General features: G+C 29.2%; 1 protein-coding gene across 1 annotated transcript; it reads left to right on the forward strand.

The window, feature by feature from the left end:
- Positions 1-14,256: 14,256 nt before the first annotated feature.
- LOC107944551 (cytochrome P450 94A2) lies at positions 14,257-15,990 on the forward strand. The gene has a single exon (XM_016878366.2). It carries the CDS (start codon positions 14,401-14,403, stop codon positions 15,919-15,921), a length of 1,521 nt encoding a protein of 506 aa, XP_016733855.2. The 5' UTR covers positions 14,257-14,400; the 3' UTR covers positions 15,922-15,990.
- Positions 15,991-19,640: the final 3,650 nt, after the last annotated feature.

A 19,640-nucleotide genomic window follows, 5' to 3' on the forward strand; every position in this document is an offset into this window, starting at 1 on the left:
GATTTGGACTGCAAACGTTACTTCTGCTTCAATTTGGTCCATAGACCATGCGCAGATGTACCCTGAAACGGTGCCATTTCAGATGGGATGGGAATATTTCCCTTTTGACCCTGTATCTCTGCGCGCGTTTAGATCGGGCCCCGACTGTCCTTTTTTTTATTTTTAAATTATGTCATTTAATTTCGTTTTAATTTCAATTTGGTCCTGGGTCCATTCAATTTATTTGTTTATTATTATTTTAAAAAAAAAAACAAAAACTCTTTTATCTTTGTTTGTTTAAGTTTTATTTATTATTTATTGTAAACTATTATATATTTTTCTTTTCTTTTCTTTTAAATTTTCGTATGCATGTATATTTTCTTTAAAGTTGTTTATATTTTTTTTCTTATATATATAATATTATTTATTTTAAATTTTTTTATATTCATTTATTTTAAGTTTTCTTGTATATTGTTTATTCGAATCTTTTATTATATATAGTTCTTATAAATCACTCATCTTGGATTACTATTTACTTTAGATTGTTGTATATATATTTATATTTATATATATTATATTTTGTTGTATTTTCCTTTGATTAGTAATGTTGGTATTTAAATTAGATATATTGTGTGTTCATTGTCGTTGTGCGTACTATAATTTGCTTATTTGTATCCGTGTATATTTGTCATGCATTGATGTATCATTTCATTCATAAATTGTTATGTCATGTTCCGTTATCATTCAATTTCATTTCATCACTTCAAAGCTACGCTCGATTTTGTACACTCCAATAATAAATCATTGTATTTTTTCCTAAATAAAACAAATGCATCTCGTTCGAGTATTGTACTTGCAATCATTCAAAAAGTGTAAAGTTTTAAATTAAGGCAATATTTCGCGTTTGGAAAGTTCGAGAAAACGTGCCCTAACGTGCTGGGTTTCGATTCCTCGTTCGACCAAATGGCCAAATACCCTTTTAAACTTTCAATAATAAAGGCAATATTTCGTATTTAGAAAATTCGAGAATATCGTGCCCTAACTTACTGAGCTTCGATTTTTCTCGCATTGTTCCTAAATAATCGAATATCCTTTGAAAATTGAAATAAATGAGGTTTAAATAAAAAATAAAAGGCAATACTCTAAAAAATACGAGGTGTCGTGTCCTAACTTATTGGATGTGACATCTTGTTACTTCGAGATAAGAAGGCATTTTCTATCTTGATTTATTCAAGTAATTTTAAAATAACACAACATAAAGAGGGATCGTATTTTTAAATTCTTTTCGAGTTTTAACTTTCGACACTAAGACACTAATAAATCAACTAGGTACCAATTTTGGGCGTATCGAGGGTGCTAATCCTTCCTCGTACGTAACCGGCTCCCGAACTCATTTTTCTGAATTTCGTAGACCAAAATCGTTGTTTTAATAAAATTAAATCATTTATTAAAAACAACCACTTTTTGAGGTGACCCGATCACACCTCGTCAAAAAATGATTGGTGGCGACTCCCGTTTTCATTCTTTTTTTTAAAATCCAAGTCGACCCCGTTTCCATCAAAAAAAATGGTGTCAACAACGCTTCCATGGGGGAGCGTTTTGCTAACACGTCCCTGACTTCGCGCTGACATGGACGCGCTTTCGGGGAAAATGGCCCTTTCCGCTAAATAATCAAAAAGTTGGGCCATTTCAGTAAATAATGATATAAAAGAACTTTTTTTAATAAGTTGCCCCATTTTTAGGTATATAAATAAATTAACAATGAAATATTTTAATTATTAAAACTAAAAATAGAAATAGAATCAATGGGTTGTTTCCTTTTGTAATTTGTGATTGGATATTCTTCCATGTTTTATTGATTTGTCCTTTGTTTAGGAAAAGAAAATTATATTTAAGCATCAAAATAGTCTTATTTTATTACATTTGTTAGAGCTTTGTACAATGATGAATTTAGGGGGTTTGCAGGCCCTAACCCCCTGATTTTTTATTTTAATCTTTTAAAATTTTAAAATTTTAAATTAGTAAAGATAAAATTACGCTTTGTCCTCCCTTAAAAATAATAAAATTTTGATTTAATAATTTAAAAATTACATTCTTACTATAGTAAAAATTATAATTTAATTTCGGCCTCCCTAAAAAAATTTTATGGCTTCGCCTCTGACTTTGTAAATCTTGTAATCTTATTATTTATCTCATAATTTTTTACTTTCCTATATTGTACAAAATCTCACTTCTATGGTGTATGTCATAACGTTTTTTTGCCCAATTAATAAAATGGAGTCACTCTCAATCTTTTTTGTGAATGTGTGATTGGTCACTTAAAATATTTATCATTTTAATAAAAATTAGAATTCATTAAATTTTATTAAAAAGACAATTTTTTTATTTACAAAACTAAAATTCAAGTTCAGGAGTATAGTTATGCATGAAGAAAGTATTAGTGCCCTCACGACGTTCGCCATTAAAATAATATCAAATAATCATGTGTAATAAAAATTGATTAAATTGAGTTTAATTTTAATATTTAAAAATAATTCCTTACACCAAATTCTTTTAATGTTAAATGAAATAAATTTTTATCATATCCTAACAATTACATATCCTGTGACACCCCATATCTAACTCGATCACCAGGTCTGAGCTATAATATGTCACATTCATTGCCAGAGCAACTACGATCAAATATAGTCAATTTTAACCAACTCACATTTAAATACAAGCAATGTAGGAATATGATATGATATACAAACCTTTCTAGATCTTATATGAGCTTACGAAAGCTCTATTGCTAACTCAAGGTCAAATTAGGACTAAACTATAATGCTTTCAAAATCTCATGTCGGCGACGTTGCAACTTCAAGAGTTCCTTGTCGTAACGCAACATACTGACTTGGTCTCATCACAACAACAAATGTCCGACGTCGCGACATGACTGTTTGTTTATAAATGGTACAAATTGATACACACCTGCAAATGCCAAACCAACCAAAACACATTTCCATAACACATTTTCCAACCAAAAACACAATTCTCATGACTTAGTTATGAACCATAGCACCTTATTCATAAATGTGCTAATTTCATATTACCATTTCTTCAATACTATACAATTTACAATTAATTACCTAGTACAATTCATTCAAGCAGTTGATATATATACATCATCAAATAGGGCATGGATAAATCAACTTTGTATACAATTTCAGACCTTGCATTATACTCAAATACATATACAACCATATGACCATTTCCATATACAAAATTCTAACTTTCAATGTACACAAAATCATGTTATTACATCAAAAACCAACACAATCTAGGTACATGTCATACTTAAAACAAAACAGGATTGTAACACCCCCTTAACCCCAAACCGTCGCCGGAATAGGGTTACGAGGCATTACCAGACATATCAGACAACTTACAAAATAATCCACAAATAAATAATAATATTCATAATATAATATAATAGTTAAGTCCTAATAATAGACGTTCGAAGCCAAAACGTAAATTTAAAAGTGAAACGAAACTTGTTCAAATTCTTCGGAAATTTTTCGTAATTTAATTTTTTTAAAATTTCGACAGCATTTCTGCTTATTTTTATATAAAACCCCCTGCAAACTTTAAACCCAAAAACAAACCAATATCAATACTCCAACCAATGATTAAGTATACTCAATTACATCCAATTTATATTAAAATAATAATTTAATATTAATAATATTAATTTCATTTCAATTATTTAATATCAAACCTACCATTTCACAACTTTATATCGTATTCATAATCCAAAACATTATAATCATTTATATACAACCAAAATCATTGAACTTAATGTATACACATAATTTATATGCAACTACCTAGTACATGCCACTTAACAAAAGGAAGAAATACATCACCAAAATCTTTTTGTTGGAGTCGGGTTGGTTTTGGATTCTAGGCCAGATCTGAAACTCTAATGACCTGCGCACGAAAACAACCGTACGTTGAGTATTTCATACTCAGTGGTATTACTATAAATCAAGAATTTAACATTAATAAATTACAAACATCAACCATAAATTTATTATTATTTTTTTAAACTAATTATATATATAATTATATTAGTTCGTAAATCTTAAATTCATAATTCATTTTTTTTCTCATACCAACTCAATTCATAATTTAGTTCATACATTTTTTCTCATACTTTTCAATAGTGTCAAAACAAATAATCTCATTTTCAAAATTTCATTTCAATTATTTACCCTATTAACAAGGCTCGGACTCTGACGATACGCGGATTCCATCCAAACACATCAGAATATCCAACCCAAACACACCCGGAATATTATAAATTCTCCATAACACACCAGTAAGGCATTAATTGCCTCTTCAAATAAACCGAAGTATATAATAACAGAAACATCTTCTTGGCCGAACTACAATCTCCTCATCACATCACAAATCCAATGGCATACCATTTGTATCAAATCTAGTCCGACAAGTTAATAGGGTATTATTTTACTTTTCTAATTTCAATTTCATTTACACAAAAATTTTCAATACTCAATCAATTCAAATATCTATTATCTTAATTCATATACAAATTAATTTTCACACATACTTATATTTAAATTTAAATATAATACTTACCTTATCTTATTTATTCCATATCTATAAATTCAATATACATTTAATAAATAGTTTGAGTTATAGTAATACAAACCCGGAATACGAGTTTACTCCTCAACGATTTTTTCTTTTTCCTTTGGATGCCGATGCCTCGTTTTCCTTGTTAGCTACGAAAAAAAATAATAACAATTTACATTATTAATTACAGCATTAATTTAATAATTAATTGAATTTTTATTCAATTTATTCCCTAATTCTCATTTAATCCTAATTAACTCTTTTATTTGTTTAACTTAATTTATACTTCATTTCTACTCAATTTCCTTCCATGTTCACCCTAACAATCTAATATTCATTATAAAACCCTAATTTAAAATTTCTTTCAATTTAATTTCCTAAAACACAAAACTTATAGCTTCTTTTACAATTTAATCCCTTTTTCAATTCCTAACTTAAAATTCATTCAATTAAATCCCTAATTCTTCTTTTTCTTCAACATGAACTTTGTTTAAAAGCTTTTAAATTTTCAAACTATCAAATTAATTTCATCAAAACCTTGTTTTAAGACTTCTAAAACATCAAAATTAAATAGAAAAGACTTAAATGACTTACCAATCACAACTTTGAACCTTAAACTCTTAGTTTTTCCTTTTTCTTTTCTTTTCCCTTTTCTTCCTGCTCTGTTTCGAATGTCTCTGTTCTTTCTTTTCTATGTTTCTTTTTATTTCATTCTTTTATTCTTTTATTTACTTAATTAACATATATTATAATATATTTATTTTAAATATCTATTAAACATTTAATTATATACACACAAGTGTACACCATTAATACCATACATTTGTCACTATTTATTTTATTTTATTTTTTCACACAAGTATTTAATAATTTAATTATTTAATTAACAAATATCTTTTACTTTAATATTAAGTTACTTAATTATTTTATTAGAAATGTACCAATATTTTTATTACAATTGTTATTATTCAATTTGTTTGTCAAACAAAAATCTCATAAATTAATTATTTAATTAATAAATATCTTTAACTTAATATAAAAATAATAATAATAATTTAATATAAAACCATACTAATAATTAATAATAATAATAAAATCTTAGATTTTTTTTAATGCATATGGCACCTGATCTTTTGTAAATGGTTTAATTACCATTTTAATCCTTTTTATTTTCTATTACTTTAGAATTAAACTTTTACCCCTTATTCAATTTAGTTCTTTTTACTAATTTCTCTAAATTAAGCTAAATTCACTTAATTAAAACCTAATTAGACACGCTACTAAACTCATAAATATTTCTAATAAGTATTTTCAAACTTATTTCACTAAGGCGGAAGCCCTATAACTCACTTTTCCAGTGCCCGTGAATTTTGGGTCATTACAAGGATTATACAAACTTTGCTGAGTTGGTGATCACTTCCTAGATGTTGGATCTACTGCACGCACTCACAGGACTAAACTATACCTACACACAGAGAAAACAAGCCGTATGCTAAGCGAAAACATTCAGTGGTATTTCCTTGATTCAAGTCAATACATAACAAGCTTAAACAATTATATACATTTAATTCAAGTTCAATTCATAACCTAATCTCACTCCATTTCATGTCAAAATACTTTCATTTTCATATAGACATGTATATGACCATTCTTGCACACCAATTAGGTATGCATACAAGTTTATCATTTCTTAACAATTTCATATACCATTTGGTCAATTTCAATTATCATCTTTAGTTACATTCATTCATTTATCATCATTAGCATATATATATACACATATGTTTCATTTCATGCCAACATTTCAACCATTTCCGAGTCTATTGGCTCATTACTACTCAATCGGCCCCCAAAGCTCGTTTTAACTCATTTCACACGAACTTTTACATGATGTTGTATATCATATTTCAATCACATTTCATCTCATATACCATTTAGCCAATTCATGTGTTTATAACCCTATAAACTAGACACGAACTCAAAATGGATATGCGGATCTGTCACCCCGGGTTGCTTGACAACGATGATTTTCACAATCTAATTATCCTGTCATCCTGGTTTGCCTAGCAACGATGACTCTATATGTACAATCTACCACCCCGGATTGCTCGACACGATGGTTTTCAATCATATCCTGAACCTATGGTATGCTAACTATATCCGACCCTATCCAAACAACTAATAGGGTAACCAAATTTTCAATTTTCATCATATGAGTCAATTCATACTTATCATACTAAATTTATCATCAATTCATCATATAATATAACATGTCTCAACTCAATTCCATATCAAGTAACATATATCAAATAATTCATGCAATTTCTATTCCATTCAATTTAGTTCACTATCTCAATATTCAATCTCAAACATAACATTTCACTTAAAATAATCATTATCAACTCACCTCAATGTCATAGTATGCAAAAATCACAAATATACAACAATTAAATTGGTTTCAAATTATAAAAATGCAAATCGAATTTTCGAGACACTCGTCATTTCCCTCTTGAAGGTTTTTCGTCGACATTAGCTAAATATAATCACAAAACATGACACTATCAATTTCCATTAAAATCACAATCAAATACAGTATCAAACATATTTTATAATTTATTTAATTTATCTCAAGAAAAAGTATACATTGTTTGATCATTGAGGACAAGGATCATTTTCGAGCGAGGAGTATGTAACACCTCTAACCCATATCTGTTACCAGAACAAGGTTATAGAGCACTACCGGGGTTTACGGATCAATTAGACAGAAATTGCAGACGTTTCATTACATATCAATATTCATAATAAAACCAATCAAAATCATATATTGTCCCTTAAACGAGCCCTCAAGGCCTTAAATACATATTAGAAACAAGTCGGGACTAAATTGAAAACTTAGAGAATTTTTCAGAAGTATTTAAAATTTTCAACACTGCAGAGGTCACACGGCCGTATGGCCAGGCCGTGTGACTCACACAGTCAAGAAATATGCCTGTGTCTCAAGCCATGTAGGGATTGGAAATAGGGACACACGGCCATGTCTCAGCCCTTATCCATGCTTATGTAACTCTCTACCTTGGGTCATACGACCAAGTCACATGCCCGTGTGCTAGATTGTGTGAGTATACTGACTTGCATTATTAAAAAGATATAGGGGACACATGTTTGTGCCTCTACCCGTGTGGACAAAAATAGGTATTTTCTAAGCCACATTTATCATCCAAATTGACACCAACCTAGCCTCAACAAATTGCACATCAACAAGCCATAACAAGACATTCAACACAAGCTAAAAGCAAGTCTTAAACATATATTATTACCATATACAACTAATAAACCGTTAGGCACCTCAAATGACAACTTAAAAGCATGTCAACCAAGTTTCCAATCTTACCTAATTAATTTATCTAACTAAGTTGCCAAAGTTCACTATAACTCAATTACATACATACATATATCACTTATACTAACAACACAATTATACCTTAATCTCATACCAATATGTACGTTGGTTACATAAACAAAAATGTTATTCATAATATCTACATAAGTTAAACTTTAACCAAGACCATACAAAAGCCTATACATGCCATATAAACCATATTGAACGTTTCAAAAACTACCGAGATAAACTGGATAGTGTGACTTGAGTGCTGATCCGAACGTCCAACTTTTTGAAAATCTACAAAGACATTAAACAACACATATAAGCTTAATGAAGCTTAGTAAGTTCGACGAGTTAAATGAAAATCTTACCGAATTAACTATAATAAATCAAATATGAAAAATTATCCAGGACATTCACAACTTCAATTGATAAATACATCTGTATTCAATTCAATACAAAAATAAATAACATGTCTTTCAAATTCATTAAATAAATCACCTTATAAAAAAATTTCCATTCGAAGAACGACTTACGGATACGAGTACATTGTTAACAGAAACTCATTAGAGCTGGTCCTCCCAAATATGTCAACAAAAGCTCGAGAGCTGAACAGAAGCTCCTAAGAGCTGGTCAATCCAATTATGCCAAATAGAAAGTAAAACATGGGAATTCATAACAAATGCTGAACCCTGGTTTACTTGGGAATAATATTGATATCTCCTTCCAATACCATTATACACCAATTCACAAATGTACTCAAATCCCGTGTTCGATTCAAACCGAATATCCATTTCAATATTATATTTTAAAAAATAAATGATTTCTAACAAAAAAATGTATATACATAATATCAATCATCAATTTATACAAATTTTAAATTTTAACTATACGAATTTACCTGGACTAAATTGTAGTAATTGTAAAAGTTCAGGGAATGTTCAACTTTTTTTCTTTTTCACGAGTATCTACGAGATCGTGATCTATAATATAAAAATTACTCACATATTAGCATATATTTCATTTTCAATTCATTTTATAATTTATACCCTTTTATTTTTTGAATTTACGCAATTACCCCAAACTTTTGAAATTTTTGTCATTTAATCCCTTAATTAGTTAATCTATCAAATTAATTAATTTTCTCAATCAATAATCTATCAAAATATTCTAGTTCTTCACACAACCCCTAATAAACCCAAAATTCACTATCAAACCCTAATATTTTAATCTTTTAACAATTTAATCCTAAAATCAATATTTAACAAAATCACTTTATAAAACCATCATACAACAAAATCAAAGCTCTAAATACATGTTATTCATAAAAAAAACATCTAATATTTATTAATGGAAACATCTAAATTTTTTAATAAAAACAAAAACAAAGGTATGGTTTAGTTGGACCTAATTGCAACAATCTCAAAAACATAAAAATTACAAGAAACGGGTAAGAATTGAACTCACATGAAGTAAAAATATGAAGAAACAGGTTAAAGTTCTCTCTCCTATGGCAGTTTAAGCTGAAATTGAAGATGAATTGCATAGAAAACTTTAAAATTCAATTTGTTTGTTTTTAATTTCATCAAAATTACAATTTTTTCATTCCATCATTTTATTTTATTATTTTCCCTAATATGTCGCCTAACCACTTTAATTTAGGTATATTTGTTTCTTAAGTCCCCCCTTATTTATTAATCAAGCCATTTAATCACTTAAATATTATAATTAGTAAGTTTTGCACATTTTTCAATTTAGTTCTTTTTAATTTAATTAACTATCAAACGTTAAAATTTTTCAACAAAATTTTAATACCATCTTAATGACACTCCGTAAATATTTATAAAAATATTTATGACTCGGTTTATAGAAACGAGGTCCCGATACCTTACTTTCTAAAACCATTTGACCTAATAAATTATTATAAAATACAAATTATCAATTCAAAAACCTTTTTAAAACCATATGTGACTCGTAAATATTATTATTAATATTTATGAACTTATTCATCGAATTTAATGACCTTAAACCACTATTTTCGATATCACTAAAAATCAGGCTGTTACATAGTACTTGTTATTCAATAAATTGCAACAACGGTCATCAACCAATATTTTATATTTATGTTTTTTTCTTGTAATTAGATTTGAACTAAAAGCGTTGCGTTTTAGTTTTAAGTAATTTAATGCAACGATGTGTATTATAAGGAGTTGAATCGGGGTATTCCAAAACGGATCGTTTTGGCTGAAAACCATTTAAATTAAAACGATGTGTATTGTATGTTTAATGCCAGGCGGTCACGAGGGGCTCCTTTTATTGCCCAATCAGGGTAGGGAAAGACTAATAAGGAATCACAGCGCAGTATTCTCACTCTCTTTCTTCTCATAATTTCACTCTATTGCTTTTCTTCTTCTGTTATCTTCTTTCTTCTGTGATCTCTCTATTTCTTATTTATCATTGTTCATCAAGTTTATGGCTTTTTTCTCCCTTCTTTCTTGTTCTTTTTCTTTTTTTTTTGTTCTTTGGTTTTCTTGACTTTTTGCAGGTCTCAGTTCTTAGTTTATTGGTTCTTTATTTTTTTTTCTATTATGGTGGTTGATGGAGTAGGTTTTGGTTTAGAGGTGAGTGTAAAGTAGTTGATTGAGAGTTGAAGGAGATGAGGGCTTTGAGTGGTAGTGTGGTGGTAGTGAGTTTCGATTAAGAGAGGAAACTGGGAGGGATGAAGAAAAATGGTGAAGGCTCTCCTTTCTTTCTTTTCTTTTATGCTTTAAGGATGGTGGCGTGTGAAAGAGATGAGGGCCGGTGGTGTAAGGTGGCTGATGAGAATTGTCGACCGGGTATGGTTGTGATAGACTGGTAGTGTAGGCAACTAGGAGCAGGGCTGATGGGATTTGCTAACAGGAGGGATGGTAAGTGTATGGGTGAAATTGCAAAGTTTAGAAACTTTAAGGGTATGATTATGAAATTTGCAAAATTGAAGGACCTAAGGGTAAAATTCCATTTTCATTTTTTTGGTTTTTTTATTGAAAATTTGCTATTTATATATTTTATTTTTATCTTTAATAAAATATAATATGTATTTTTTATATATTAAAAAAATAATGGGTCAAATCCCAAAATTGATGATCGAACTCAAAATAAAAGCTCATATTAAAAATACCTTAAAATTGAAAGGTTCAAAACAAATTTCAAAAAATATAAAAAAGAAAACCCAAAATTAAATTTATAAAATAAGTCCAATAAAATTTAAAAGATCCACTATTTGCAAATATACGAAGTAGATTAATCCAAAATGTAAATATGTCCAACAAATGAGTAAATTGTGGGCTTTTAATTTTGGCAACTAAAATTGGGCTACATTGTAGTAGTTGTGGAACATTATGTTGGGTTCAAAAACATGCTTTAGTGTCATTTTGGGTAGTTAGTAAAGACTGTACAAAAAATAACCAAAATTTAGTTTTTTCTTTTCATGTAAACATTATGTGAAAATATTGATTATATAAACAAATTGAGTTAAGCAATCTGTTAGCCGATAGAGCATTCATTTGACCTGCTTTTGGGCTAATAACTTATGAAATGGGGAGTTTGATTGCGTGACGACATTGCCTACGCTTTCAACATCAATTATTTTTCTCACCATTTGGATTTCCAAATGTGAATCTTAGATTTTAATTTATTTATGTTATAATTATTTGAAAAGCGCGGGATTAAGTTATGTATAATTTTAACTATGAAAAAGATAATAAATACGAGCCAAGCTAACCTAAGAATGATTTGAGCAAATAACTCAAATTTAAAGTAACCAAAAACATATGTTAACGTCACTCAAAATATTCCACTTTAAAATTTTAATAATTTGAATTCAAAATTTCTCAAACTTAAAGTAAATTCAAACCTAAATTAACCTCAAATTTTTAACAATACATGTTCATACATCCTAAGTGTAACTACTATGTCACAATTGGCACCTCAAATCAAACATAAACAATTTCACATACATCAAACACCATTCCATAAAGCATATGCCAATCATTTTAACCTTTGCATCTTATCGCGTACCAAAACTAAGCTTACAAAACATGACAATTGTTTATCAAAAGTATTGACTAACCCAAATACCACAACATTATTTACGTGATCAACACAGATCACAACTTGAATATATACATGTGAAATTAAAATATCTTGTTTTAAACGAATAGTGTAAGTTTCAACTTACAATATTTACGTAGTCAAGACACGTCACAACTTCAATGATCAAAATTGTATCGCGTCCTTGAACGAGTAGTGTAAGTTTTTAACTTTTTCCAACCTACCAAAACTTCTGATAATCTACAAGAAACAAACACCAACAATTCATTGCTGAATAAGTTGGTATTAAAATTAGCTCCACTTACCGATTATAATGTAACTTAATACACATCTTGAATTGAAAACGATTTCAAACTTTAATTTATCACATGTGTCTTGGAATTTTTTATTATTTTTAATTTCTTAATTTATAATTAACATGTTCTTCTTATCCATCACCACCCAGTCCCCATACCGCCATTCAAATACATTTCGTCATCCCTTACCTTCCGTCTTTTTTAGTGTTTACGCAATACAAATTTGAATAATTTAAATAAAATTACATAATAAATATATTTATAAAAAATTAAATGAAGTTTTGGCCAATTTCCGATGGATCGATGATTCATTTGTTTACGCACGGGCTGTGTAGACCGCGTCTATTCGCGGTGTGGCTAGAGATCAAAAAAGAAACTTAATTTTGGGATTTAATCGATATTTAGGTTGATGCACGCTTTTCGAAGTTGAAATATGGGATATTCTTGATGGGTTGCACATCTTTCTTAGTAGAGGATGCAAATGGGTACAGTTCAATCTGACAATACAGAAGTGATCCTTGCTCTAATTGATAATAGATTGGTAGCATTACAGTGCTTAGAAGGGTTCAACAACTCTTGAGAACTGAAGGTCTTGCAGCATATACCTCAATTTAATTGCAAATCATTTGGTAAAGTTAAGCCTTCCGTGGAAATCAAGCTTATAAATCTTTGATACTATTCCTAATGAAGTCTCGGATACTTTTTAAGAGGACAAAGCGATGGGCACTTTTGATCTTTTTAATTTGATGTAACTCTGCTTTATTTTATCACAAAAAAAGAAAAATTATAATGTTTTAAATTCAAATATCATTATGTGTATTTTTTATATATGTGTGTAATATGCGGTTATAAAATGATTAAAAAAAACTCTTAAAATAATATATTTATTTTGTTTAATAATAATATTTTAATAATTATTCAACTGCATTTATGTTTAATTAACTCATGATACTAACTCATATAAGAGCTTAATATATATAGAATAGACAAAATAGATATATATAATTAAATTAATATAAAGTATCATTTTTTTTCAAAATATAACTGAATAAATCCCCTTATAGTAATTATGCATAATTAGATTCAAACTTAGGTTTTTAAAACATGACAAGATTCAATTGGTTTGACTGATTCACTTAGTTTTATTAAATGAATCATTAAAAAAGAAAAGAAAAGTGGTTCAACCAATCCATACCAGTTCGCAAGTCAATTTGTCTAACATTTTAATCGAACCAATGCCCCAATTGGTTCTCGATCTAACCAATTCAATCGGACTCTAACAACATGAAATCGAACTTAAACGATCAAATATACACTGCATCAACTTTTGCCAACAATAAATAGAAGTACCATGGAGGCAATTGTACTAGGAGTCAAATTGCATTTTACCCCAGTACTAAAAAAATTGACAAAGTAGTCTTTGTTTGTTAGATCAAAAAGCAAACTAGTCATTTCTATTGACAATTTCATCTATTTCTACTACTAAAAACTAGCGTAGATAAATGAATAATAAAATAGGTACACGTGGCTTGCTAATATCAAAATACTAATGCAAGGACCTCTATAGTACTTTTACTATTACTAATATCAAAATAACATAATAATTTATTTGCCTCTCTAACTTTAAATATATATATCTCATTTCAGCCTTCTGTTTAATTTTTCGTATTTTTTTTAAATTATAAAAAACAGAAATTTAAAAATTAAAAAGACTAAAATGTATTATATACCCGTTAACAAGATTAAGCGATGTTATTTTTTAGTCATTTTGAGTGATTCAAGAAAAAAAATGAAAATTAACTAATATTATTTTTTAAAGTTGGAGGGGATCGTTGTTATCACTTACCGTTATCACGCATTTATATATGTATAAATAATATATAGTGGTAGAAGTGCTTCAAAGGTATTATGCTTATCTTCTAAGCAAAAATCCATTTTTCTTGAAAACTATAAACTGGGAACCTGTCTCTGTACTCACCTCCGATTTCAAGACACCATTAATCACAGCTATTCACCATGTTTATCCAGGTATTAACCTTATCAATCATCTTCTTCCTTACTCTCCCATTTTTCTTCTTGAGTCTCATCAAAAGCTCCAGGTCCAAGAAACCATCAACGCCCAATATTTTGCCCAAGCGTTACCCATTAATCGGTTCTTATTTCGACATCAAATCCAATCAAAGCAACCGCCTGGAATGGATCACGAGGATCCTCAAGAACTGCCCTTCTGCAACTTACACTCTTCACCACATCTTGGGTTACCGTCAGATCTTCACGGCGAACCCCGATAATGTCCAGCATATACTCAAAACCCGTTTTAATAATTACCCAAAAGGTGAGTTCTTCATTAATGTTTTCTTTGATTTTCTCGGCAACGGAATATTTAACGCCGATGGGGAAGCTTGGAAGTTCGAGAGACAGGTTTCGAGTCACGAGTTTAATACTAGGTCTCTTCGTAAGTTTGTAGAAACCGTCGTTGATGCTGAGCTTAACGACCGGTTGGTTCCGATGTTATCCGGCGCTGTTACCGGCAAGACAGTGCTTGATTTGCAGGATGTTCTTCAGAGATTTGCTTTTGATAATATTTGCAAGATTGCTTTTGGGTATGACCCAGAATGTCTTTTACCGTCTTTGCCGCAAACTGAGTTCGCCGACGCGTTTGAAGATGCTACTCATCTGAGTAGTGAACGGTTCCGAGCTCCGATTACATTGACTTGGAGAATCAAACGGTTTTTCAATGTTGGGTCGGAGATGAACCTCAAAATCGCCATCTCTCAGGTACGTGATTTCGCTAAGAAGATCGTGAGGGAAAAGAAACAAGAATTAGCTACAAAATCGTCTTTGGACTCGGTTGATATTTTATCGAGGTTTTTAAATTCCGGTCATTCCGATGAGAATTTCACTACGGATATAGTCATCAGCTTTATACTCGCCGGTCGGGATACAACATCGGCGGCATTGACATGGTTCTTTTGGTTAATACATAAACACCCTGAAGTTGAAAAGGAAATCCTTAAAGAAATTAAAGAGAAATCGGATATGCTGGTTTTTGAAGAAGTTAAAGACATGGCTTACATTCACGCTTCCTTGTGTGAGTCTATGAGATTGTACCCTCCGGTCCCGACGGACAGCAAACGAGCGGTGGCAGACGATGTTTTGCCGGACGGGACGGTGGTAAAGAAAGGGTCGGTGGTGACGTACGCCCCTTACGCGATGGGGAGGATGGAGAATATATGGGGATCCGATTGGGAGGAGTTCAAGCCGGAGAGATGGTTGCAAAGGGATAAGGCCGGGAACTGGAGCTTCGTCGGAAGAGATCCTTATACTTATCCGGTGTTTCAGGCCGGACCCAGGATTTGTTTAGGGAAGGAGATGGCGTTCCTGCAGATGAAAAGGGTGGTTGCCGGAACTTTAAGGCGGTTTAAGGTGGTGCCGACGGTGGAAGAAGGGTTTCAGCCGGTGTTTGTTTCTTATCTGACGGCTAAGATGAAAGATGGGTTCCCCATCAAGGTGGAGAAAAGGGGAAAGCTTGATTAGGTAACTTAAGCTGTGTATTAACTTAATTTAATTTTTTTTCCCAATGAAAATGTTGAAATTTAAAATAAATGATGTAACATTAAATTATTAAAAATGACGTTATTATTTTATATAATTTTTTTGTCATATAAATATTGTTATGTTTTTTTTTGAATTTATATAAAAAATTATTTTTATATATTTTTTAGAATTAAGATTAAATTAAAATTATTTATAAATTTTGAAGATGAATTTATTAAAATAATGATTAAATCAATATAAAATATAAAAATTGAGCACTACATTTATTATTATATTAAAATTTTTTAACAATTATATTAATAAGTATTAAAATAATTAAAGTTGCTTAAATAATAATTTTTTTTAGTTTGAATACCTGTAAGATGCTTGACATAATAATTTATAGGAGATTCAGTTTTGTGATTAAAAAATTAATTTATTATCACTAAAATTTATAAAAGAATCTTCTGTTTTTTTTATATAACAAAACAAACATATAAATATAAATTGCTTCTAATTTTAGTCCATGTTGGTAATAATTATTTGACATTGTCAGTCAATGTCACTTGAAGAGAAAAAAAGTACAGGTTAAATCGTTTTCAAAATACCCAACATATGGAGATTTTAGATTTTTTTTTAAATATTTAATAATTTTACAAATGAATTCTATACCAATTGGGTTATGAGAATTATTTAAAAATTATTTTTTAATAAAATTGTTCTTACTTTAAGTTATTTATTTACTCAAAATAAATATTTTAATGAAAGTATTAGTCTATAATGACCATTATGGTTTGGTATTATAAAAAATTGTGCAAATAAAATAGAAATAACATAGAGGTCTATTTACGCAATTTGATTTCCCTACTTTTGTAGAGCTTAGTTCAATGAGTAATTTCACTATCTATTATCACAAATACAAGTGAATCACACTTTATCACTCATCGAGTATAGAGATCTTACCTTTGTACCTAAATATTAGAAGACTCATCTCCAAATCCTCTTAATGAGAACTTGGACAGTAAACATTTCACTAATGTTTACAGTAACAGTTTGCACTCTCTTACAAAAATGTTCCTCGATGAACAAATTAGAATGCACTAAAACTCTCATTATATAGTCTAAACAAGTCTCAAAACATATATCAATTTTGGCTTATTAATATAGAATTTAGGTGAATACAAAATAACTTCTTGAAAATAACTATTACAATAATAATGATCAAAACAAAACCACTCAAAGATATTCTTTTCAAAATCAACAGCACTATCTCGATCAAATATCCTCATTCTAGAGACTTAATTGATTTACTCAAATCCAATCCAATCTTCAAACTCCAAGGATTTGTTTTCATAAATGAACAAAAGTATCTTGAAAATAACAACACATAACCGAGTCTAAAGATCTTCTTCATTAAATTGTCAAATCAAATAAAACAAAGTTTAGTCTAAAGCTGGCATTGCCGAGTGCCGCTCAATCATCCTCAACTCATCTTGTCTCAATAAAAGTAATGATTATTAATAGGATAATATTTTTGACTTTTTTTATTTTTATATGAAAAGCTTAAATAAAAAAATTAAGAAAATGTTTAAATATTAAACTTAAAGCTAAAAAATATTTATTCGTGATTACTTTACCAATAATTCAATTGTTGAATATAATTTTAATATTAAATTTTCCTTTCACTCACATAATAAATGTTTGGTTATAAAGAAGTAATTAGGTGGATAAAACTACAACTAAGAAAACATAAGTTGAAATTAAAATTTTATACTGTTAAAAATTTAAAATTTAAAATTTATACCGAATTATTTTCAAATGGTAAAAGGGATGAAAATTTTAGTTAATTGATATTAATGGGTGAGTTATGAAGACACAATCATGAATAGAATTAAATCAAATCAAATCTTTTCCTTTTAGAAAGTGAAAACCATTTATTTTGTTTCTTATGCTTTCGTGCGGTCCAATTTCATCTGTCGTTTTCTCTTTAAGATTGGGTGCACGTGTGACGCGTGTCACTCTCCCTATGTTTTTTTCATTATCATTTCTTTAGGATAAAATCATAATATATATAATAATAAATTTTAACAAGTACGGGAAGCGTTAATGGCCGTTCGTTGTTAACGTCGGTGTGAATGATTCCGTTATGTTGACTTTGACCCTTTCATTTCTCAGCGTAAAAGAGTTTTTGGGTTAATAAATATTTTAGTCCTCGTCGCTTCAATTGGTGGATTTGTATTTAGTTGGTACTTAAATTCTTCAAATCTAATTATTACTTGAATTTATAAATTGTTTATTAAGGTGGTACTTTTGTAAACAAAAGTTAACAATGTCAACTAGGTGTTTGAAAAATTATTAATTTAGTTAACGATTTTCAAGTTCACGTAAAAAAATTAATATCATATAGATATAAGTTAACAAGTTCAAGGACTAAAAGATATATTAACCCATTTTTTGTGTGTTCTTTCTTAATGTACAATAAAATCATTGATATTTTTTTAAAATGAATGGTTGGATGTTTTCTTGTCAAAAAAAAAAGAAAAAAGAAACAGATATATTTGAAATAGATAATTCATTAATTTGAAATTACATTACAATAGAAGAGACATGATGCCCAAAACTACAGTAGAAATATTTGAAATTCAAAGCTAACACACGAAGGTAAGGTATGTATGATGGACCTAAGTTTGGCCATATTGTAGGATGAAAGGAAGAGAAACAACTTTGTTTAAGTAGGAGAGAGAATCACAAGTCACCTTAAAACTAAACTCAATAAATCAAGCCTTTCGTTAGGGTTTGAGCCATTAGCCAAGCTAATGCATTGAAGCCTAACATCTGTAGAACTTATTGTGCTCTCTAGATGACAAAATAACAGAGAGGTTGCGTTAAATCAACGCCTATCCCTTGTAACACAAAGAGGATCATATGTACTCTTTTTTATAATTGAGGAAGGGGAATAGGGTTATATAATGATTGAATCTGAACTTTTATACGTACATCATAATATTCTTGCCATTAGACCAAGAGGTTATACAACAAAATGTTCTATTATATTGTCTGGGTTTTTTCGGTAAGTTTCAATTTTTAAAAATTTTAGATTTTTTTCTTTTAGTTTATAATACAAAATACGCTACGTTTCTATACCCATCATTTCTTTTTTGCATCTTGTTACTAGATTGATTGGATTTTTGAATAACTTTTAATTTTGGATTTTTTTAATTTTTTTTAAATTTATAAGATGAATTGCTCTTTTCTTCTTCATCTTCTTCTTCTCCAAATCCACCATTTCTTCTCTCAAATTTCAAGTCAAGAGTTTACTTTCAGCTATAAATAAAACATATATATATAATTTTTAATGATTTGAGAAGAGTGGAGCTGACATCAATTTGTATATAAAAAAAAAGGAAAAAAGAAAGAAAGATGAAAATGAAGAGAGCGTGAAAAAAAAAGAATAGGATCAAAGTAAATGGATATCTAATTTTTTTTGTGAAAGTTCAAATACTTGATTTTTTATGAGATTGGATGTGGAAAACTAGCTGCAAAATTCTTAGGTTTTTCTTGCTGCAATTGATTGTTCATATGAATTTTTTATTTATTGTTACATTTTTAATTTTTTTGACAATTATTGTTAAGAAAAATTTTTAAAATATCAAAATGATATTTTAACTATATCCTAGGTACTAAATTAGCTATTAACCCTTTGACTTAAGATGCAACGT

This window comes from Gossypium hirsutum, chromosome A08 (assembly GCF_007990345.1).
Source record: "Gossypium hirsutum isolate 1008001.06 chromosome A08, Gossypium_hirsutum_v2.1, whole genome shotgun sequence".
Lineage (NCBI taxonomy): Eukaryota > Viridiplantae > Streptophyta > Magnoliopsida > Malvales > Malvaceae > Gossypium > Gossypium hirsutum.

Coding starts and splice junctions, on each gene's coding strand:
- LOC107944551 (XM_016878366.2), top strand. CDS start 14,401: ATGTTTATCCAGGTATTAACCTTATCAATCATCTTCTTCCTTACTCTC.